The sequence below is a fragment of the Centruroides vittatus genome, unplaced genomic scaffold (genome assembly GCF_030686945.1).
Source record: "Centruroides vittatus isolate TY-2023 unplaced genomic scaffold, ASM3068694v2 contig_846, whole genome shotgun sequence".
NCBI classification, from domain to species: domain Eukaryota; kingdom Metazoa; phylum Arthropoda; class Arachnida; order Scorpiones; family Buthidae; genus Centruroides; species Centruroides vittatus.
Genome location: NW_027122551.1, coordinates 1,057,524 through 1,082,801, shown reverse-complemented (window position 1 = coordinate 1,082,801; position 25,278 = coordinate 1,057,524). Strand labels below are relative to the sequence as shown.

General features: G+C 33.9%; 1 protein-coding gene across 1 annotated transcript; it reads right to left on the bottom strand.

Annotated features, from left to right (window-relative positions):
- Positions 1-1,154: 1,154 nt before the first annotated feature.
- On the bottom strand, positions 1,155-12,740 carry LOC136982482 (uncharacterized). Its single transcript, XM_067278976.1, has 4 exons — positions 12,602-12,740; positions 5,677-5,770; positions 5,422-5,595; positions 1,155-4,579 (listed from the first exon to the last, which is right to left on the bottom strand). The coding sequence occupies exons 1-4, from the start codon at positions 12,608-12,610 to the stop codon at positions 3,735-3,737; spliced, it is 1,122 nt and encodes a 373-aa protein (XP_067135077.1). The 5' UTR covers positions 12,611-12,740; the 3' UTR covers positions 1,155-3,734.
- Positions 12,741-25,278: the final 12,538 nt, after the last annotated feature.

Sequence of the window (25,278 nt, the reverse complement as noted above, 5' to 3'; positions counted from 1 at the left end):
CTAGTTCTTCATCGCTCTTAAGCAATGAAGAACTATATGAAATAAAGAAAATTAAGTTAACAATGATGAAAAACCACAATTAGTCACAATGAAAGTAAAATTCTGTTGTCAAATGCACGTCTAATAGTTTAAAATACAGGAAGTAGTAAAGGTAACAAAACTAGTATATTTGCATAAAATTCTCAATATTGCTTCTGTGAGGGCTAAGAATATGCTGAAACAAAACCACACTACTGATTATTTAACAAACTTACACTAGAATGTATGTTTGAAGTTATGCTTTATTTGTTTTACTTTGCACTGTTGGAGATACATGATATGCCTATCTTTAAGTGGTATAAATAATTTTTAGAAAATTTTCATTATGTATTTTTTCATTTATTAGTCAAATTCCTAGCCTTGAAGTTGTTGGATAATGTAGGTTTTACTGTACCCATTTCATAAATTAATTTCTTAAATACATTACAATATTAATACTTAAACCCAAAATGATTTTCAAGAGTATCAAAAAAATTTAAAGACGACTTTAAACCAACTTCAGAAAATCATACCAATGCAAACACTTCAAGGTATAAAGAAGTTCAATGTAATAAAAATTGTACTCTAAACAATTTCAGGACTAGTGTGTGTGTTCTAGGATCTTTATGATTAAGAAGCTGACTATGTGTACATAGATATTCAAACTTCAGTACTTTAAAGCAGCATTTCTCAAACTTTTTACTCGCATGATCTAATATATTTGTTTGTATTGGTTCCGTGACCCAAATGTTCATAATCTAAATTTTTTTTAAAAACCTGGTAAACTGGAGTCACTGGATATTATATAACAAAATAAAATTATGCATTATTGATGATAACTTCGTGCGAAATGTAACATTGAGTATATTTCTATTAAGATTGGTTCAGGCCAATTTCAATTTGAAACAAATAATTTACTTCAATTTCAATTTTTAATTATTGAAATTAACTATTAAATATGTAAGATTGACCAATGTAAATAAAACTGTTTGAAAATTATTCAGGAGTTTATTTTACTTGTAATATTATTCAGTTTTATTTTATAAACTTAATGAACCTTTTTTTTTAAACTGTACTTTTCAGCTTGTAAGATTTTGTCAATTTCATCTTGTATATACAGTACACACAAAAAAATTCTTTAAAAATTATTTATTGATCCACCTGTGCCAAAATTCATCCATTATTTTTTTTTTTAATTTATTGTTATGTATGACAATAAATCTAAAATTTTGAATAAACAAGAAAATATTTTCAAAACCATTACAACTTAAATGACTTTATGACTACAATTTTACATAAAATATCTATTTTGATGTTATTCAAAACAAAAAAGCAAAATCAATTTCATATACACACATTCTATAATTTTAATTTTATTATTAAATGACAATAATAACTATAAGAAAAAAGTTGTTAAGAACTATTCAGTATTTAACAGATGTATCTATTGTTTCTAATTCTTAGAGACTGTTTCAATAATAGAAATATTACTACATTCTGCAGAAATACTTGTATCATTTTGCAACCCACAGTTTGAGAAACACTGCTTTATAGAATATACATCAAAAACTAAACTTTAAATTCTAAATGGCCAATATCATTAAACATATTTCTAAAACTTCAAATTTATGTGAAAAATATATATTTCACATTTCTTGGATGCTGGCATCTTTTTGTTCACTGAATTTAAAATCAGTCACAAACCTCAGATTTAAAACAACAATTCTTTTATATAATTATAAACAATTCTTTTATTTATTTATTTTTGTTTTTTAGCAAAGCAAAAAATCAATGACAACAAAATAATTGTTTTAAGTCCAAGACTGATTTAAAATTTTATATATAAGAATAATCTAAGCATCACAAAAATGTATTAATTTGACCTAACTGTTGACTATGATTCATTTAAGTTAAATATTAGATTTTTGTGTACTGTTTAAGTAGAAATTAAGAACTTTTAAAGAAATTTTGAAGATTTGAAGTAAAGATTAGCAGCTTTACTTATTCTTTTAAATCTACCATAATAATTCTAGTATTATAACTATCATTAGTTTAAAATATTCTAGCCTTTATAAATTATAATTGAAAAATACTTAAATAAATATTAAATCATATATAATTTATAATAAGTTAGAATAAAACAGAATAACCTTTCAGAATACTTATCAGCATTCCACAATTTCTGTTATCATTAATCATTAACTTTTCACTGTACTGTTAACCTAAGTGCTTTGAAATTAACAAAATTAAATAACATTCTTAAATCTCCAAATAAAATCACTGGTTAATTCCTTAAATAATTACATTTTAATTTAAACTGTTCAAAGATTCCTAACTTATCAGGATATCTCATAAGTAATATTAAAAACATTTCTTAACATATGGTATAATTTCAAATATAAAAATTTTGTAACAAAAATCTTACCCCACAGAAATCTTTTAATAACAAATTTTGGAGAACAAGTTTTTCTCAAATGTTTACTTTTTAATCATTATTCAATGTGCTTGAAAATTTAAAAATTTTATTATTTCTCAGTTTAAAATGCATTCCAGAGAAATTACATTTCTCTAGATAAACATTATATTAGCATAGTAGATGAAATGTTAAAGTACATATTAGGTTTAAATTTTTGAAAAATTTCAACAGTTTTCCAGATCAAAATTTAAACTTGGTACCTTTCTGAATACCAAGTACAATGCTCTATAAATGATCTAGTGGAATATTTAGAAATATTTTTTGGAATTTTAAATTTTAGAAATAACTGTTCAATTAGTTTCCAATTAGTAACTGATATAACAATATTTACAACTAATCTGAATTTTAGATTGATTCAACAATATGCAGCATTACAACAACAACTGATAAAACTTTTTTGTTGTTATCTATAAATACTAGGCTTAAATTCCTACCTTGCAAATTGTTTATAAATTTTATTCATATATTTGATATCACCTTGAAGAATATTTTTGTGATCATTATTATGTAGCATTGTGCTTTAAGTCATTTTAATCACAATGGCCATTTATCAAATATTAGAACTTAATATGCAACAAATTCTGCTAGGCACTTCAATTCATAAGTTTAAACTTTAAAACTCCAAAATATATTCCTTTGCCAAATAGCATATGATAGGATGTTTGGGCTTATTATCCAAAGATACCAATTTTGAATCTTGTTCTGTTATAACTTTTCAATTTTTCAAAAAAATTATAACTTCAGTAATTAGATATCAACCATAGAGATTTTTTGTGCAATATTATTACAACATCTTTAATATTTCATCAGTTATTTTTCTCAATTCACATAATTCAATATAAAATTTTGTTTGATTCAATCTCATAAACTTTTTCTGTAACCAACATCAATTAGTTTTTTCAAACATCAACTTTTGTAAAAATTTGAATTCAATTATAGTATTTAGCGTAAAGGCTATATAACTTCAAAAAGCAACATTACAAGAATTTGTACAATTTGTTTAAGAATCCTATATGAATATTGAATAATCTATCATATTTGAAACAACAAAAATATCACAAAAATGTATTGTCAATCTCATTGAGCATTATCATTCTTTTCTTGAAATATTTGCTTAGCTGAAAATTCTAATTTCAATATGTAATTGTATATTACCTGAAATTTACATTATCATCTATTACATCAATTATCACTAACCAAATCTAAAACATGTCTATATTTTATTACTATAAATAAGATATTAAAAGTAACCAGGATGTTCCATAATACCATAATATTGCCCATTGTACACTACACCTATTTCTTGAAGAACATCACCACGAATTGTTGCTTTGATGGTCCAATTATGAACATCAGAACTTTCCTGTTCTCTTTCTAAATGATCAACATCTATTATCTTAGAGCTTAACTGATCTAAAATTATTCCAATATCAACTAGATTTAAATGACGATTTCTCTCTAGAGACAATTGATCAACAAGGAGTAAATATCTTTCAGAAAGCTGCTCATCTTCCACATTAGAATTTTCATTACCCTCGTCTTTATTTTCTTTGGGTATATTGATTAATGTGACTTGATTTTTCGAAAAGTCTCTCTTTTGGATTGCAATACATTCCTTTCTTGGCACTTCGGTTCCCTCGGGAATTGGAGAGGTAGCTGCCGATCTATTTATTTGTATTTTAGCACCATCGTGTAAACCGGAACAATGAAAGTCACAATCTAAATGATCGTTTTGATTCGGACTTTCAGACTGTTCCTCATCACCTGGTTGATTTTCGTTGATTACTATTGTTGGTCTAGAAGCAATGCCATCAAAACTAACTTTAGAAAATTTTCTAGCCTCAGATCTCTCTCTTACATTGGCTTCATTCTGACTATCTTTTGATACAACCTCAACCTTCCATGAAGAATCTGAAGTAATGATAGTTGGTTCAGGCTCCGATGACTTTTGAATATCCTTCTGATCCCAATGGAGTACAACTGTAACTCTTCCTCTGTTATCCATTATTTTCCACGATGGTTCTTTATCAACTAACTCCATACTATTAATAGCATTATACACAATGCGTGGAATGGCTGCAATAGCTAAAGATGTAACAAACCTTATTCAGAATCAAAACACCAAGATTTATTTATAACATAGTTTTTTTAAGTTAATAATGCATAAAAATTAATTTCTTTTTATTTGATTATTAACTTACAGAAAATGGTTTGCAGCTAACATATAAACAGATAAAGATGACATCATCAACAACAGAAGAGCCAATTTACCTCAGATCAAGAGATATAAAAATCTAAAAAAATAAAATTGCTACTATTATTAAACCAAAAATAGAAAAATCAAATTAAAAAAAAATTATAACTGTTGTATAAACTTAAAAATTAACATAATTTCTTTAATAAGAAAAATTATAAGATAAACATGCAGAAGTTCAGAAGATTAACTAAGGATAACCAGAAAACTTTACAGAAATTGCTTTCGATAATGAACAATCGATACTTTTCTTACCATAATGTGTGCATTTTTGGTACAAACAGCAAGTTTTAAATTATTAAAATACTGAATGACTATTTTATTATTCTTGAAATGGGATGAAATTTTCAAAATACACAGAGAATAATTTACTTAAAACATTAAGTGAAATTCACACCTATAATATTAACAGAATTTCCATTGTTAAGAAATAAATTTCTAATTTTTAAAACTACCACCTTGCTGAATGTACAGTTTTCTACCTCTGACTAAATCTTACAATTTTAACGATAGTGACAAACATTTAAATATATATGTATATATATATATATATATATCTGCAGTGATTTGATTTCAATGCTGCCAACAGTTTTTTATTTTTCGCAAATGAAGGAATTTGATTTAATCTGTGTTAAGCAATAAATTAATTCACAAGATATTTGTTTTAATTCACCTGCTCTCAATGCTTCTACACCAGGAGGTAACCATGTTTCTTCCGGACAGAGCAGTTGTAATACTGTGTCACGTTCTACAACGTGAAGGTAGTTGTCATCTTCCACTTCTGTACCATCACTTTCTATTACTACTTTCAAATCAGACCAAGTACTGTAACCTAATTTATCACCTCCTAAAAGTGAATAATTTTCATTAGAAAAGATTACTTTTATTCTTATATATATTGCATAAAAATAATTCTAATTAACATTACCTTTTTCTTTTAATTCTTTAAGTGAGGCGGCCATAACAGATTTTCGTTTTTGTCTATCTCCACTCCATATTTTATATGGACGTTTCTTATTTTCCTAAGAGAAAATTGAAATTTATAACTATATCAAAAATGGAACAAAAACATTTAAAATTAATTTGATGTCCATATTTTTAATATTTATTGAAATAAATTAGGAAAACTTCTGGATATTGATGTTTCAATATTCAGAAGTCTCTGAAATACTGTGCATTATATTACTGCAGTCAGTAACTTACTAAAGATTGTACATTAATACTTTACTGTCATGAAATTTTTTGAGCTCATTTCCTATAACATCTAGCATCACATCCAAAGATTTCACTTGACGATGACTTTATTTGCTATAAATATACAGTAGAGAACCGAAAATCGGAATCAATTGGGGACTGGGGTTGTTCAGATTAGTGATTTGTTCCGATTACCGATTATGTACGAAAAAATACATTAACCTGTCTGATGTTCAAATTTTTCTCCGTTGCGTGTCGCTTCGTGTTGAATTTTCATCGATTTTAAGCCTAACGAAAATTTTTATAATAATAATTGAGGCTATTGTATCGTTAAAAATTATTTCTTTATTTTGTACAAACAAAATAAATATATTGAAAAATATAAAAACATGAAAATTATACTTTAGAAGTAAATTTAGTATCAAAAATGTTCGATTCAGCACAACACAGTCCGACTGAAAATCGTTCCGATTACCGAGGTTCCGATTAACGAGTCTCTACTGTATATAGTTTTTATATATTTATATACATACTATAGACTGTTTTTTAGTCTATAGTATGAAATAATAATTGTTAATTTGTATATTTAACATTATGGAAAAGTGAGTCATTTCTAATTAATTTTTTTAAAGTATACAATCTGGAAGTGTATGAATTTTAAAAATTGTTTGGAACTACAGTAGAGCATTGTTTATCCAAAAGCCGGTTAACTGAAACGTCGGTTATCTGAAAGCTTTCCAGTCGGACTGTGTCGTGCTGAATCAAACGTTTTTGATACTAAATTAACTTCTAAAGTATAATTTTTTTGTTTTTATATTTTTCAATATATTTATTTTGTTTGTACAAAATAAAGAAATAATTTTTAACGATACAATAGCCTCAATTATTATTATAAAAATGTTCGTTAGGCTTAAAATCAACGAAAATTCAACATGAAGCGACACGCAATAGAGAAAAATTTCAACATCAAATAGGTTAATATATTTTTTCATACATAATCGGTTCCAAAAAAATCAATTATCCAAACAACCCCAGTCCCCAATTGATTTGGATAAATGACACGCTACTGTATTACTTTTTAACATCACTGAAGAGGGAACAAAAATATACATCATTCCGAAAGGCATATGTAAAAGTAAATTAAGCAAATAAAGTCATCGTCAACTGAAACCTTTGAATGTTAGATGTGCTGTTTTGAAATTCTCAAACTCATCTGAAAGTTTACAGAGAAAAGAAAGCTTTTACACATATATTTCCAATATATACATATTGGAACAGATATAGACTGTTTTTGATCAATACTTCATTAACATTTTGGCAATATATATTTTTATTTCAAGTGTAACAATTTAAATGTTTTCAGATTTATATTATGATCAGAAACAGTTCTTTTGCAAATATAATAAGCACTGAAGCTTAGAATTAAAAGTTAGCAATGATTATACAATGGAACCTTGCTTAACGAGCAAAACAAATTGTAAAACTTTGACTCGCTTAATGAGTGATATTTCCCATAATGAGTGATAAGGAAAGGGGAAGTCCCGGATTGTGCGCACGCTCCATCAGTCTGTGTTTAGCACTCGTCCTGCTAGCATCTTAGTGTCATTCGTGATCACACATATTATGTATATTATGTATAAACATCGACAATCATAGCCCATTATAGAATAAACACATCATCTTGTACTAAATTTAATGACCAATTCTAAATTAAATTTTAAAAATTATTTATTTATAATTATTAAATTCAATACGAGATGGCAACATAATTGTTTACCTGTAGTCAAATTAATTAATTTCTAATATTTAATTAGAGCCTTTATATAACCCAAGAATTTGGCATATCATTTGGAGTGTTTATCACACATATTAGCTGTGATTTTTTTTGTTTTCTACAAATTGAATTCTCATTCCAGCTTGGTTTATTCCATTCTAGAAGAAAAGATGAAGATGATTCATGCTTCTTAACAATGTATATTGTATAATTTTCTTTGAATAAACGTTATACATAAAATATTTGAGTATTTTTTCGGCATTGAATGCATTATCGTAGTTTACATTAATTTCTATGGGAAAAACTGTTTCGCTTAACGAGTGTTTTGCATTACGATTAAGGTTCTGGAACGAATTATGCTTGTTAAGTGAGGTTTCACTGTACATAAATTGTATTGTATTAATTTACTATATATAATATAGAAAGGCAATATGATGGCATAGTTCCTTCTGTCACTCTCCAAATTGCCAAATGGAAAAACAGAATTCAAAAATGTAAATCAAAATTTGAATGAATTTGCCAAATAACAACAATCTGTAGTCAAGAGTGACTTACTTTGGAGATTGATTTATGTTTTAAAATTTTAAATTTTTACTAAAATTAAAAAGTTATGCAGCAACCATACATGACAGCTTTGTAGAACTACTTGCAAATTATCTTTTGTTCCCACTTTTCCTTGTTGGTAATTAATATTGCTATGGACAGATCTAGACACAAACTAAAGATACATCTAGTTAATGTTAAGAAATGTTCTATACATATACGCCTATCCTTCGATTTTGTGTGATGGATTTATTCCAAAGAATGCCACTTAAAATACAGTTCATACATCCTATAGAAAATAGCTTGATAGAATCCACAATTTCAATGCAACAAAAAAATCAGCATTTATAGCAATTTTATAATACATCTCAAAGCTCAAAGTTATATTAAATAAACCAACCAACGCCTAAATAATCAGGCTAATAAATGGCTATAATTAAATAATAAATATAAACAAATTTGGTATACAGGTAAGCGTTAGGTGCCATCTCATATCTAAATTAATAATTATAATTTTAATAATTTAATAAATAATTTAGAACATTCTGGAAGAAAATAACTGACCCGGAGCGGAGATTGAACCTGCAGCTTCTGCTTGCCGTGCGGTACGCTACAAATTTAATAATTATAAACAGTTAATTTTTAATTCAGACATTTCTAAAATTTAATTTGGAATCGGTCACTAAATTTAATGACTCAAGAATTTGGCATATCGTTTGGCATGTTCATTATATAATGGGTTATGGTTGTTGATGTTTATAAGTAATATGTGTGAACACAAGTTTGGAAAAATATGTGATCACAAGCAACACTAAGATGCTAGCGGAAGGAGTGCTAAACACAGACTGATGAAGCATGCCACATGTGCACAATTCAGGACTTCCCCTCTCCTCATCACTCATTATCCAGAATATTGCACGTTAAGCAAGACAAATTTTTACAATTTGTTTTGCTCGTTATGCAAAATACTCATGCGAGGTGCTTATTAAGTGAGGTTCCACTGTACTATGATTTTTTGTAATTAAGAAAAATATGTTTATTAAAGCAATCAGTAATTAACTAACAATCACAATTAAAAGTACTGTATTACACATTAATACTAATTTTATTTAAACAAGGACATTTTATTTTTAAATAGTATCATCATCATCTGAGCTTTTTTTTTGTTGATCTTAGTCAGAAATATCAGCAACATCTTCATTTTTCTTATTTTTATAAAAAATATATTTATGGATGACAAAATAAAAATGCTATTAATCAAAAATTTGTTTTAGGGGTCCCTTGATTGTTCAGTTGAGTATCAAACAATTTTTCTCCAGAATTTATGTTTGAATACTGAATTGTTAGAGTTGGGAACAGTTTGAGTACCAAGATACCACTGTATTTTCTTTGTCATTTTTACAAATAATTACTTACCTATGATGAAAAAAGTTTATTAAACTTTATCTAAAAATGTTTAAATCAACTTTACTAAATACAAAGATTAATCTATAAAACCAAAACACGGTGACAGTCTTAAACGCTAACGTCTGAAAGCAACATCAACAATACCTGATTGAGAGGAAAGTTAGGACATGGAAGAAAAAATTGTTCTATCAGTTTTCAATAAAGTAAATCTGATGAAAGGCACAAAACAAATTGAAAATTTCAATATTCTAAAATCCATGGACAAATTTAAGATGACACACATGCTTAACTTGAATTTAAAAAAAAGCACTGAATATTGAAGTTTGCATTAAAAATTGTGAAATTTTGTACAGACAATTTCTCAAATTGTATTAGAGCAAAACCGGAAACCATGTTGTATGGAGAATATCCCCAATTTTCCAATTGTGTTAGAGAACTACGTTATACAAGAGATATTCATATATGAACAGTTAAAAATTAGAAATTTAAATAAATCAAATAATCAAAAATGATGATTTTGGAATTGAAGCTAAGTGGTACAAGTTATTTGATAATAGGAAGAGTAATAAAGGCATTTCATAAAATAAAAGTTGTGGAAATATTTATGAAATCAATATTGTAAATTCAATTGTAAAGTAATGTAAGTAATGCTTAAACAATAATAATTATAGTTTAAACGTAGATGTAATGTGAACAATTCGTAAATTAAAGAAAATTTTAAACTTATAGAGAGTTCAGCATTATCATGATGATGAATTAACCCAAATAGAAGGGAATTAACATTAACAAACAGATGATTTACATATATCAATTTTATAAAGTAGGTAAATCTATTTTAAATTGGATATATGTGTTAGTGATCGTTGTGCTGGAAAAAGCATCACGGCAATCACAAGAGAAAGAAAATTATCCTTCAAAGGTGTTTGCAAAGTTATAAAAATGGAAAGGTTTAGTACTGTTTAAAATCTTTATCGTTCTGGCTGGCTGTGGTGCACAATGTCCAAGAATTCTACATCATTCCGCATAAAGTCACTAACCTGCAAGTTCCATCCAGGCTCTCCAGATCTGTCATTAAAACATCTTTATCAACTATGAGCAATTGACTCAATAAGGTTGATTTTAAAAAGTTCTTTGCAAGTTGAGTGCTATTTATTTTGAAAGTGAACATTGCAAATAGGTTAGTGTATCTTCATATTAAACTGGAAGAAGAAGAAATAGGTTAGTCCTTTTAAGGGAGCATTTAAACAAATCTGTTTTGGAGTAAAATGATTCAGTAAGACAAATCAAAATTTGTTCTTGCAGAATTGAGATGGTTCCAAATTGTGGCAAAAGAAGAATATTGCCTACATACCTATCAACTGCATTGGGACTGTAAAGCATTCCCAATATATGATAGTATGGGGTATTTTTTCTCTCCTCGTAGACTTGACTGGCTGGCAGAAATCAGCAGTTGCATGGATGCGAAAATGTACAGAAAAATATTAGATAACAATTTTTGTTCTTCGTAGCAAGATATGGATGTCAACAGTGATTGTGTGTTTCAATGCAATAACCCAAAGCACTCGTCCAAGCTCGTCAAGCATTTTTCGGCTTCCGAGGGATTTGAAGTTCTAACCCGGCCACCCAAAGACCAGACTCAAATCGCTTCGAACATCTTTGAGACAAGCCAGACCGAAGAATCCTAAAATCGAAAAGGAAAAGCCTACAAATCTACCAAACAATCTTATTCAACAAACAGAGCAAGATGATCAAAGAATCTCAAAATGGTGGGTTAGATGCCATGGCATTTACAAGCTGTCGTAGACACCAAAGGTGGTCAAACAAAGTATTAATCTCTCATTTTTTCCACATACATGGAATAAATCTGTATTATTCAGAGTGACAAACTTACTTTTGACATCAGGAATATATCAAAAAAGCTATTTATTTAAATAAAGCAACAAGTGTAAACTTAATGAAAAGCACAGAAAACAGGGACTTGCACGGTTTCACAATTTAATCCAATTTTTAAGTAAGTTTAGTTTGCCGATGCAAACACAGAATATTTCTCCATTTTGCATCCCAACCACTTAATTCCGACTGCCACCGTATGTTTTCGTCTTGCCGAAAGATTCGTGGCAGTGTCAGAAATGTCTTTTGGCAAACAAAAACATAAGAAACAATTACTTTTTAGATTTTCTTCATAACCTATTTCTTGTAAAAGTTCATAATTTATTTTGAAGAATGGTAACGACATTTTAATCACTAGCATTCATTCATTTTGTGTATACTATAAGTAGTGTATACTATAAATAGTGTATACTACATTATCAATTTGACACGAAAGCGTATACTATTTAAACAAAACAAACGTATCTAAAGCTGCACACGGACAAAAATTAGAAGTTTGCAAATAGTTCAGAATGCGAGAGGAACTCGAGTATAACATCTTCACCAAAAAATCCGTACATTCGAGAACATCTCTCGGCATTTTCTCGGAGAGTCACATCTTTTCATAAATAAATCACACAATTTTTTGCGAACCGTTTCACACGCCGGCGATCGTCACGTTTGAAAACAAACTCCGACATACTAACTGTCTAGAACTGTTGACAAACGCCCATCTACACTAGGTTGGTAAACTGATTTTGCAGTATATTAGAAGAGCTCTCGAACTTGGGTCAGTGTGTAGTTTAATTTTTGTAAAATAAACGAATACACACGCATCAAGCCCCTAGCTGATCAAAAAGTCCACAGATAAAATCTAGTTTTAACTTTTTAATTATATAATTATTAGCGAATAAAATTTTTAAATATAAATGAACATCAGAAAAGACCCGATCAATCACACAGAAAAATGCTAAAGTAAAATGCGAAAATAATTGTTATTATTGCGAAAGAAACATTTGACATTTCAGAAAATCAATTTGTTTTCTATCGTGAATTGGCCACTTACCGAAGACATTTTTCAAGTTCTTTTACTTCGATAACACTTAATAACTTCAAACAAAGTAAATATTTGTTATTTATTAATTAATAAATCGTGAAAATAAAAACTACATAATCAGAAAAATCCTCCCCGTCTTAGGCATCCATATTTGCCAAATAACAGTGTTGCCAACTTCACATTTTAAACTTATAAAAATTATAACGGTAATAGTAAAATATTACTTTTTTAAATGTTCTTAAAATTAGAACAAGTATTTTAAATATTTTAAAATAAATTTATCTAAGCTTTTTTTTTTCGACTCTCAAAATGGGCTTATTCACAAGCTTGTGCGAACCCATTATGGGTTTGCCGGGCTGACAATGAAACGGTCAGGTAGTAAAGAACGGAACACCTCTAAAAATACCTGGTTAGACTGAAACAAAAGGTATCCAGCTAAAAAAAGTCTTAAATTTAATATTAATGAATAGACATAGATACATCTGAATGTAATTTGACACGCTGGATCCATTGGTATTAAATAAAATTACTTACGATCAACCGTTTAAAAGTTACGAACGATTTTTTATTTCCGGCTATTTGCTTCGTTTAAGAAACACACAGGCATTCATCGATATTAACAAAACGAATTACTTTAAGCGACATTAAAAATGCTAAAACGGTGTCGTTAGCCCGCGAACACGCGTACCCATGACAAGAGTGTAGGGAAATTTTTCCTGACCAGTGGAGAACATGTCTAGCGTGACGTCACTTCCATAATTCCCTACACACATGTGTGCAGTAACAGAAATACTTGACATGAAAATATAATTACAGTGGTGCCTCATATAACGTACTTAATCCGTTCCGGGTGCACGTCCGTTAAGTGAAACGTCCGTTATACGAAACGCATTTTCCCACAGAAATACGTGTTAAAACATCTAATTCGTTCCGCAGCATAAAATAACCGTACTGTATCATAAAAATAAACATGGGGTGCGTTCTTTTATTCCTCCGCGTAACTCTGCGCAAGCGACATTCATTTAAAAATTCCTGCGGAACGCGTTCCTAAATTCCGGTGGGAGTGCACGCCGTCGAACGGCAAAAACGGTCGCTTGTAGCAGTAGTTTACGGTGGAAAGCAACATGGCGTCCTCCATGGCTCAGATAGTTTCGTTTCCGGGTCCATTACGTGGTTTTATGAATGAGAATTTAGAAATTGTGAAAGCGCGAGTTAGCGCACGCGGTGATGTAAGTGTCTTTATGAATTTTTTTTTTTTTTCGAGGCTATTTTGAATGCTCTTTCAACAAATAATCCATTTTATGGTTAAATTTTACAATTGGGACCCTTCTTTTGCCTTTTAAAGTTCATATTTTAGAATTATAGATTTCTCCATCACCATACTATCGATAGCGCGGGCGCCGCCATCTTTCTTTCACCGTCGTTTCTAAATGCCTACAAACAGCCGCTCACTCCCGTAGTAGCGGAGACGCATTAAAGAACGCACCCATGGAGCAGTCACCAATTATGCCGGAAAGTCCGTTGTTCGCAGCCAGTCCGTTGCTCGAGTCACGTAACGGCCAAACAGAAAGTCCGTTGTTCGCAGCGTCCGTTATTCGAGGCGTACGTTATACGAGGCACCACTGTATTATATGTTGTTTAAAATAAAAGTAAAAATTTATTAACAAATTTAGTTTTCCACATGTTACTTTGTAACAATATTTGTAGTTCTTTATCCCGATATAAGCTGTTCTGTACTACCATCAGAACTGAAGCAAAAGGTCTCCAGCTATAATTGCGTTTTATACGCATTCTTTTCTCACTGTTTCTCGTCTAGGGGTTTAAATAGTATACATATAATACACACTCGTCATTAAAGCCTTCCGACGCCCATTTTATATCACTTATACTCAGTGGCGTGCCGTCATTGGAAGCGGTGGAAGCGCCGCATCCACCTTCCAATGCCCTTCCCTTGTATTTTCTAAAATATAAATTTTCATATTTTAACGTACTTTGAATTAATTAAAATTAATATTTTATTATAACTGCATTATGTATCTTATTAAAAACTTCTATACCAGGGGTGGCCAACTTTTGTGTACGTGAGATCTACTTTTTATCTTAAAAATATATCGCGATCGACTTGCTTTTTTTTTTAACTCTTTCCTCCCTGTGGGCAGTAAGAGGGCCTCTTTTTAGTAGGCCCATTATGGGTTCGGCCAGGCCCACAATGGGGCGACCGGGTGGTGAGGGACGGGGCCCGACGTATCCGAACGGACCACCCCCCGAAAAATTCCTGGGGATTATTCGACCCGTTCGGATTCGATCCCGGGTCCCCCAGAGCGGTAGGCTGCCACCTTTACCGCTCGGCCATCCGGCCGTCGCGATCGACTTGCTGTCATAGGCATAGTCTAAATGGGGAGGGGGAGGTGTGAAATACATACTATGTTTATACACTGTGTTTCAGTACAAGGTGCACTCTTTTGCTAATCTATCAATAGTTCGCGGGAGTGCACCTCGTACTAAAACACCCTGTATATCTACCTACGTAAAAACAACATAATTATTTAACGGGCCAAAAATCTCACATCCAGGGGAATTAAAACATCAATTATTAACAATATTTATTAATTCAAAATAGCTACAGATAAAGACAGATTTAGAATTTATTTTATTATCTTAACATTAATGGGAGGACTGAGTTTGCACGTCTCTAATCAAGTAGTCATAATTAGGTGTATATCCTGACAAAGATAATAATAATGAGTCTTCAATACAGGAATCAGTCAAAACAGAACGTTGTTTAGTCTTCGCTAACTTTAAGTATGAAAATGCCGATTCACACAGGTATGTAGATCCGAAACAAGAATAAATATATTCGTTACATTTGGTGATACTGGGCTGTCTTTCTCAGTTGACGCATTTCCAAAAATCTTCAAATTTTCTGACTTGTAAGATTAAGTCAGTTTGTAAAATTATAATTTCTTTTTCTAATGCCTTTTGCTCATACGAAATATGTCTGAAATTTTTGGCTAATACGTTTCACACAAATCCTTCTTAAAAGGAAAAGATATAAATTCCACAATTTCCTTTTTCAAGAAAAAAGCTACCGTATGACAGTACCAAATATTCAAGCTAAATGGCTTTGTTTTTCTGAGTCGAGTCATAACTGCATGCATACTGTTGCGTTCGATTATAAGTGTAACACATTAAGTGAAGACATAGCGAGCGATCGACCAAAACTGGCTTCGCGATCGACCGGTCGATTGCGATCGACTTGTTGGCCACCCCTGTTCTATACTATATGTGAAAAAAAACGGTAAGATTGCTATTGTATATTCGAATGTCAGTGGCGAAATGGAAGAGCTTTCTTTCGCTTGTTTGATATGGAGATTATAGCCTTTGCGGCTCTTTCTCCGACCGACGTTTCCAGTTGTTAGGCGAAACGACCAGTGAGGCTAATGTAGCGCTCCAGCGCCGCCACGTGGTGACTAGGAGTGATGGAGGCCGGCGGCCAGTAGATAGGCGTCAGCGTGCGCACCAGAGACATGTTTATAGTCATCGTGTTGCCTAGGTCCTTGCGGGCTAAGGCATATTTAGGGCAGTGTAGCCAGTAATGAAGAGTAGTTTCTGCTGCGCCACAATGGGGGCACCCCGGAGAGTCGTGAAGGTGTCGTGAGTGAAGGAAGGCATTTAGCGCGGCCGTCTCGGTCCGGAGCCGGGCCAAGAGGGTCTCCGCGTGGCGAGACGACGCGCAACTGTAGCTCCAGGGGGCGAACGGGCGAAGGTGGTCCCGGCCTTTGTTGCGGAGCGCCGCTGACCAGGCATCCGTCAGGGTGGCGATGGTGGTGTCCCGTATGGCCCGGGTGAGGTCCCGTGGCGTGAGGGGTTTCCAGATGGATCCACTGAACGGGTCGCGGCGGGCCGCTTTGTCGGCCGCCTCGTTAATTGGAATGTTGGCATGGCTCGGTGTCCAAGCGATGATGATGGGCGCCGTGTGGGCGCAGACGAGAGCCGCGAGATCGATGATGATGGGTGGTGAAGAGAACGAGACGTTGGCCATAGCTTGGATGACCGAGCGGCTGTCAGAAAAGATAACGGTGGGTTTGGCAAGCGGGGCGCTGATGTGGATTGCGCGCAGGATGCCCTGGGCTTCTGCCCCGAAGACGCTACAGTAGTTGTGCAGGGACCAGGCCTCGGTTTTGTTGGTGTTAGAAAAGACAACGCCGATGGCGGTCCGGGTACTGGTTTTGGATGCGTCCGCGCCTAGACAGAGCCAGCCCGGCCATTTTGCGGTGACTGTCTCCCGGAAACGGACGCTCGTGACGACTGGTGGGTCGGTGGATGAAGTGGGGTAGTCGTCTAGACTGATGTGTGGATGGACGCCGGCAGTGCTTGGTGGCACGCAGCGCTGGCGATAAATAAGTGACGTCATTTGGCCTTCCCGACGGTATCGGGATATGACCCGGTGCACGTATGGTTCTTGGTGTCGGCGCCAACGATAAAAGTCCAAACTTGAGGCGTTTTGGTAGAGGTCATGTAGTGGTCTGAAACTGCCCCTCGAAATTTGAGCCGCCGCATGGAAAAGGGTTCTGAGGCGTAGCCTCGTGCGTAACGGCACGTAACCAGTCTCTGTGTAAAGGGATAAGAGAGGGGTCGTCCTGGGCACGCCCAGCGCCGTTCGTAATGCAGCGTGGAGCGGTCTCTCAATGCGATTTATGGCTGTGGGTGGGGCGCCATCCAGAAGCGGCGCCCCGAACTCCGCCATAGAACTGAGAACCGTAAAGATAAGCCTGAGGAGCTCCGCTGTACGAGCGCCATTACGGCGGGATGCGAAGAATTTCAGGAAAAATCCCGCTCTGGTCAGTTTTGTGCGTGTGAAAGTCTCGTGGCCCGTCCACGTGAACGTATGAGAAAAGTGCATGCCCAGGACACGTATGGTGGTGCGTTGCGGAATTCTCCCCGATGGCAGGGTCAGCGCAATGGAAGAGCTTCCGAGACAGCTTTCAAGGCGAGAATAACTGAATTGTGTAAAGCAGCCAGAGGGCATTGGCGCACGCGCTTTACAGAGCACCAACCTCAGCCGGTTTAGCTGGTGGAAACTACACACGTGTAACGCTTCCAACGATTCTATCCCTTAGCCACTGGTAGGGAGCTATCTGACTGAGTGCATTGTTTCAGATTTAAAAAGTAAAGAGTATTCAATGTTATTTTTATGTACGTTTTTTGCAAAGTTATGTTTAATTACAGTATAATTAAAAGAAAATTATATTTATATTGACAGATTTTCAGACATAAAATCTTTAGAATTTTTATCACTTTTAGATGTTTTTCATAATATTAAAATTATTAACAATTTTTCCAAGCGTATTTTAATTCTTTAAATTAAATAAATTTTATGGGAAATTTTTTGATTTATCTAAATTACGTAGTGAATTGCAATATTTATATTCGATTATAATGACTATATTGACAACTCTTAGACATAAAACATATTATTAATGTCGGTCCGAACAAAGATGTACTAAAAGAATTATATGATTAATATCATTAACTCAACGAGAGCGATACACTGGACATCCGATAAGTCCCCTTAGCGAAAGGCAGTTAACGAACCTTAGACAAGTCGCTATTCTGTGCTCCACGTTAATTGCGTTTCGCTACGGGTAGTCGGTTGAGATGCGTCTGGGTCCCATGCTATCGATAGCTGTTACGCTTTAACCAATCACAGTTTAGTTAACATTGTATTTTTGTCACGTGACTGCAACCCTCCATTTTCTAAGCGAAGCACGTGCTTTTAGCATTGTCGTGTACTTTTTTTTTTAACTCTTTCCTCCCTGTGGGCAGTAAGAGGGCCTCTTTTTAGTAGGCCCATTATGGGTTCGGCCAGGCCCACAATGGGGAGACCGGGTGGTGAGGGACGGGGCCCGACGTATCCGAACGCACCACCCCCCGAAAAATTCCTGGGGATTTTTCGACCCGTTCGGATTCGATCCCGGGTCCCCCAGAGCGGTAGGCTGCCACCTTGACCGCTCGGCCATCCGGCCGCACCATTGTCGTGTACTAGCGCTAGTGATATAGTTTTGTTTCGTTTTAAAATGTCTGGGTTTATTACTGGGTCTATTTTGTCAGCCCATCCGTTAAGCAAATATTTGTTTTTAAAAATTATAATTTATGTATAGTGTATAGTTTACTGTTAAGTTACGTATATAGAATGTATTTTTTTTTTTTTTACTAAAACTAATGAATTAAAGCCGACATTAAACTTAGATAAAATCTACAAAATAAAGATTTCTGTTATTACATAATGCTAACATTTTACAATTATACAAAGTATGTCTAAGTTTCTTTGTATATTTCTATATAACTTCATGTAATTAATGTATTTTTTAATTCATTCATTAAGAATAAAATGACAAACTTAATTTTGCCACAAGTTCTACTTCTATAAACCTTATAACCAAATTAGAATTAGTATTATGATTAAATGTCAAATGCAATACATCTTATTAAATGTAAATATTACAGTAGAGAGTCGTTAATCCGAATCAATTGGGGACTGGGGTTGTTCGGATTAGTGATTTGTTCGGATAACCGATTATGTACGAAAAAATATATTAACCTGTCCGATGTTCAAATTTTTCTCCGTTGCGTGTCGCTTCGTGTTGAATTTTCGTCGATTTTAAGCCTAATGAAAATTTTTATAACAATAATCGAGGCTATCGTATCGTTAAAAATTATTTTTTTATTTTATACAAACAAAATAAATATATTGAAAAATATAAAAACGAAAAAAAAATTATACTTTAGAAGTAAATCTAGTATCAAAAACGTTCGATTCAGCACGACACAGTCCGACTGAAAATCGTTCGGATAACCGGGGTTCGAATTAACGACTCTACTGTATTTGCATAGACATGAAGTGACTGGAAAGCAAATATTAAAAGTAAAGCCTCACAAATAAAAAAAAATCAACGTTTCAAACAGGAGGTGGGCCTTCAGTTAATCAAAAATTAACTGAAGTTGAAGAAAGAGTATTAAATTTAATCGGTGTTACTGCTGTCCCCTCTCTCCAATTGCTCATGAAGTAAAATCATTCTTACACGAAAAGACGCCATGTTGTTTTCACTTTCGTTACGTTCCTAACGGCAGCTCGAGAGTGATCGATAACAAAAGCTTAGTTATCACACGTGGCTATCGGCCCCGAAAACGAAACGTACGGCTCGGAATAGCATTTTCACAGTTGATTAAACGCGAATCACGTGGTTCCGATAGAAACTGGTTTTTATCGTATTCGTTAGCTTAACGATACTACTCGGAATAGGTCCCCAGGTAAGAGTCTCGTTACGTTTAGTAACGAGGGACCAACCACTCAGGAAAGCATGATTGAGGGAGAACGACCAATCAAACTAGACGAAAGAAAGAACGGAGATTGATATAATCCCGACAATCGAAGACACCTGGCACTCGGTTAACGTTCCGAATAACCAAAACGCCGTGTATTAACGCGCAAAAAAAAAGAAAAAAAAAACAATTTCTCGTCTATCGTGCCAACTTGTAACCCGTGCCACTTCGAACTTAGACCGTGTCCCCGACTCCAACGGACGAAGTCCCTCCGTGCCTTACAGACTTGTCAACGCCACTGTCCCGGGGTCACTTTCGGACATATCCGAACGGACAACCTCCCCGAAAAATTCCTGGGGATTATTCGACCCGTTCGGATTCGATCCCGGGTTCCCCAGAGCGGTAGGCTGCCACCTTGACCGCTCGGCCATCCGGCCGTCACGCTTTTACCCTAGATGCTGGTTGCTCTGTACTATAACATTAAAAAGAAGTGACAATTGTAAAGTACAAAAATAGTATTACGTTATGTAGGGATGATTTTGTTGTAATGATTTTATAGAATTCGTAAAATTTATTATGAGCAATGTGGTAAACTTAGGTTAATATATTACGAAAATGTTTGCGTTTGAGACATGCCAACGTTCCGCTGCTTTCTTTATTAATGGAACTTTGTCTGAGCTGTAATGAGCGATAGTTGCTATCAGGAAATGTGAAAATACTTTCTTCTACTGAGTAGAGCATAATGTTGACAACAAAAATGAGACTCATATTTATAAGCTCTTCGAAAATCCACATCTTGTGGAAATATGAATTTTATTTTTCGTGCCTGTTATAGTTGATGTGTGTTTTGAAGACTTTGTTATAGAAAATGCTAAACACTTTTCCTAAACAAGGTTAATTCAAAACTAACAAATTCTACACAATTTGATTACAATAATGTTTTGTACTTGATCATATCGTTTGATTTGAGAACAGTCTTTCGTCTTCTATGTTAATTGTACTGTTATTATTTATATTTTGATTTAATTCGTATCACAATTAGACAGAACATTGTTTGTGGATAATTAGACAGGTACGTTGTCTAATTGTCCAGAAACGGCTATCGGTGGTCAGTGTTGTTAACCATTCAGCCACTGATAGAGCCGAGTTAATGATAACTTATTTATTACATATTCATAATTTTGAATCACCTAAAGTTGGTTAAATAAGTTAAAATCTACCTCCCATAATTTATTGCAGTGTATTAATAAGTTTAAGTGCAGGCTGCACATAATGTACAAAAAAAAAAAAAAAACCACAAAAACTAGACCAGAGTTCACCATACTTTTTCCACAGCGGGCCAGATAACTGAGAGAATGACGAGCACGGGCCGCAGTAATTAATAATTCTATTTTCTTTTAAATGGTATACTTTCTCTTCGTTCATATCTTAACCAAAAATGAGATATATTTTTTTATTTTATTATCTTCTAGCTTTTAAATGTTCTGAATTTTAAAATAATTTAAACATATTGTTCGACGCTTTCATATTCAAATTGTACTGGTCAAAAGCCTGAGGAAGATCATGATTACGATCGAAAACGTTAGTTTTAATGTTTTTATTTGTCGTTACTGGGATATAATAAGGTTCTCGTTTATTGATTATCCTTCCCAGTGATTCTGAGAAAAAGTTTTTTTTTTTTTTTGAGATGTATTTATTTACACCAGGACACTTGACATGGTTTGTTCCATCTAATATCACCTATGTTTTTAAACCTATTTGTAAATCCTTTCTTTGAGGAAGCCATGCATACGTATGTAAGAATTACTATTTGTTCCTCTTTGGCAGGGCCGGATTAACCCACTTTGGGGCCCTAGACATTTTCTTCTTACCGGGCTCTTTCCCTCTCCCACAAGAAGAAACATAAGAACTTTCCTATTTTCCTTTTCTATTTTCCTTAGATTTTAGAATTCACAATAACCATATAAAAAGCAATATATTTTTGTTTATTTGTTTATTATATACAGTTGTCCAACAGAAAAGTAAACTATCTTATTTACAAACTTTTTCAAAATAGACAGTTTGACCGGGCCCTTCAAAAAACCGGGCCATAGACATTTGTCTCATTTGTCTCCGCGATGATCCGGTCCTGGTGCCATTAAATAATCATCTCTCCTGATATTACTATAAAAATATCGAGCTGTTCTTGTATTTTCGCTACGTATTTGCTTGAATTTCGTTTTATATTTCTGTGTACGGTCTTGGTTAACGCGAAATGTTTATATTTACATGTTCGTATTTCACGTGAGCACCACCACGTGCATTTATCGAACCGGCCCTATTCTAACTCCTAGCCCCACACCGGTGTGTCTTTTTAATCGTCATTGCACACGCGTCAGATTCTGAAATTATAATTAAATAAAAAAATCAAAAAATGTTGATAAAAATTCCCTTTTCGGTTTAACGCGTAAAACAAATGAATTCAACAATTGAACTGGTTGTTGTTGCGTTTTGCTCTTGTTACGAAGAGTGCGATTTGGAAAGCGATTCGAAGATGTTTTTTGATGGTGAAGAGTATCGACCCCTGCCCTATCCTCCTGGGTATGAGACTTTTTGCATTTTATTATTATTTATTCGGATAAGAAATTCGTTTTAGAGATTAAAAGCTTTATAGAAAAGCTTCCATCTACAATATATAATTAGGCCTAATTAAATGAAATGTAAAGATTCCGACTCTGGTTTATATCTGAAGTAAACTTTACGATTTTTGTGTCTTCCTCTAATGCAGGGTTTTATAAGGCACAGTTTAGGGCTTTTCAATATACAGTTATTTAAACGAGTAAGGGTCGATTTACACACAACAGTGACGTACCGGCACAGTGACCGTTTGGTGCATAAACATCGATAAATATCACACATAGCCAATCAGAGTTTCATCTACGACACGTAATCTGTAATCTGTCAATCATACAAGTGTCATACATGAAATTCTGATTGGTTATGTGTGATATTTATCGATGCTTACTGCACTGTGCCGGCACGTCACTGTTGTGTGCAAATCGACCCTAATCGGGCCTCTTTTATATTACAGATTCGTGTCTAACTCTGGTACGGAATATGACGAAATTTACTAAAATTTTAATCCGAATTCCGTTTAATAAATATAAACTATAACTTTTTAAATTTTAATACTCATTGTTTTAAAATAACAGGAAAAGATTTAGACTAGTCGAGTCTTAAGCTACAATTCATAAACGGCTTATCCCCTGTCGCGAATAAATTTAAAAGCACCTGGATCTAAACTATAGTTTGAGAGTAAAATTAAATAGTTATTGTCTTTGAATATTTAGGGAGGGATTGGATAAACATGTGGACGTGCGAAGATTCGTCAGTCCACACAATTTGGATGATTTTAAATTTCGAGGCAGCAAGATGAAGAAAGGCCTCTTGAAGCAGTTCGAACCGTCGACTTTCGAAGGTTTGGACGATTTTGAAAATAACATCAAGTCTGCTTATAGACAAGTTTTGATGAAAGTTCGACCAATCTGTCAGATGGCCTGCCAACGTTTTAACAGGTAAATTACATTACTGTTTGTACATAATAAACTTATGTATATTATAACATGAAACGGGTACGAGCCGCTTAACGTTCTGAGATACACGGCGTAAAGGAATCATCATAGAGTGTAGTTATGCAAATTTTATATAGTTTCATTTGTGTAGGGCTTTACGTATACGTTAGCCATACGTAACGCAGTGATAATAAGTAGTTGTGTATCTACTCACATCTAAAAACGTAGAAATGCTGCCAATTTTTTGGTTCCGTTGTAATCCTCCATCATGATCTTATTGGATTCGTATGTAAGCGGCGCATACTCGTATATATAAGCAAATTTCGATGTAGTGATACTTTGTGTGAATGGCATTAAATCGAATGTTTTCCAAGTGTTATAATTTCTCTGTAACATCTTTTTAGTGAGAGATTGGATAAAGAAGTGGACAATAGAGAGAGTGCGGTTGCTCCACGAAACGAAGACCCGGCAGAGCACGAAGATTGCGTGCAATATAATCCTGGTCGTGAATATCGGGATAGAAATACATTGAAGAAGGTCGGGTCGTTCTTTAAGAGCATGTGGAAACCCGTTAAGAGGTAAGATTTTGTACGTGATTTAGCCTCAGTTCTGAAATTAGCAGTAAATCGAGTGCGGTGCTCAGCCGAAGTATCGATTACACCAAAAATTTATTATAGTATTAAAATCCGAATACAAATTCGAGTTAGAAATGTTTGAGAATCGCATAACTTTCCCATGTTGTACGGCGCTGTATCGAGAATTGGTGGCGTATTCGTCTGCCACGCCCGTGTCATTACTAATGCAATGAAAAGTTAAGATAAAATTGAAAAATTAAGCTATTTTGAATGAAAAATTGAATTGTAAACATCACCGAACCAAGGAATTAGTAGAAGATTTCATTATCTTAGTTTCTCTCATTGTAGGCTAATCGATAGAAATACGGCGGAACCTCGATACAGCGCCGCAATATCTTTTGTAAGTTCGCCGAAATGGGGGGGGGGGTTTATTCCCAACCGTCGGGATGGCTAAGGACTATACGCATGTGGGTGGCGGTTTTGAGGAGGCAGAAAAACAAGCGTTTCACAAAGAAACCGTTTATTTTAGTCGAAAATGCTTACATAAATTTAGCAATGGTCCTTGAGTTCAGAGCTTTAGGTTGCTTTCGGTTTCGGTCTGGTCCTACACTGGAGGGGCCTCGTAGCAACGTCGAGTTAAAAGTTCGAAATTCTGAAGAGACAGTGCGCACAAGATGAACGGAAACACCACTATTGGAGGTAAATGAGCACAACAGGTAGTCTAGAGGAAGCTCTTCTGTCGTTGACATCGGAGGCTTTATAATTTTCTCGGGATCGAATCATCGCTAATTGGCTAACTCTTCTCCTCCTCGCTTCCCAATTGGTATCCCACCTGTCTCCAGGTGTAAATGGAGCTTCGTTAGGTCGCAGGAAAGGTCGACAAGAGAAGGTTTATCCGACACCGTCTTTTAGACTATGATCGCGTTTAATCGTTGACTATGACACCTACGCTCATTTTGATATTTTTTTTTCTTTCTAGTTTCGTTTTGCTTTCTAAACTGCGTCTTAAATTTTTAATATTTTTCTTTCTAAATTTTCTTTACCTAAAATTTTATTTTTCCGTTACTCTTTATGAGCGTCGACATCAAAGTCCGGTGACGCCGACTCGACACTTATAAAAGTTATAATCTTAGGGTTTGACTTAACAAACTTGTACATATCCCCTTTGGGGGGCTATTTCCGGGCCTCACATTTTTAATGAAATTCAAATCGAGTTGGACGTTTTCCATGAATAATT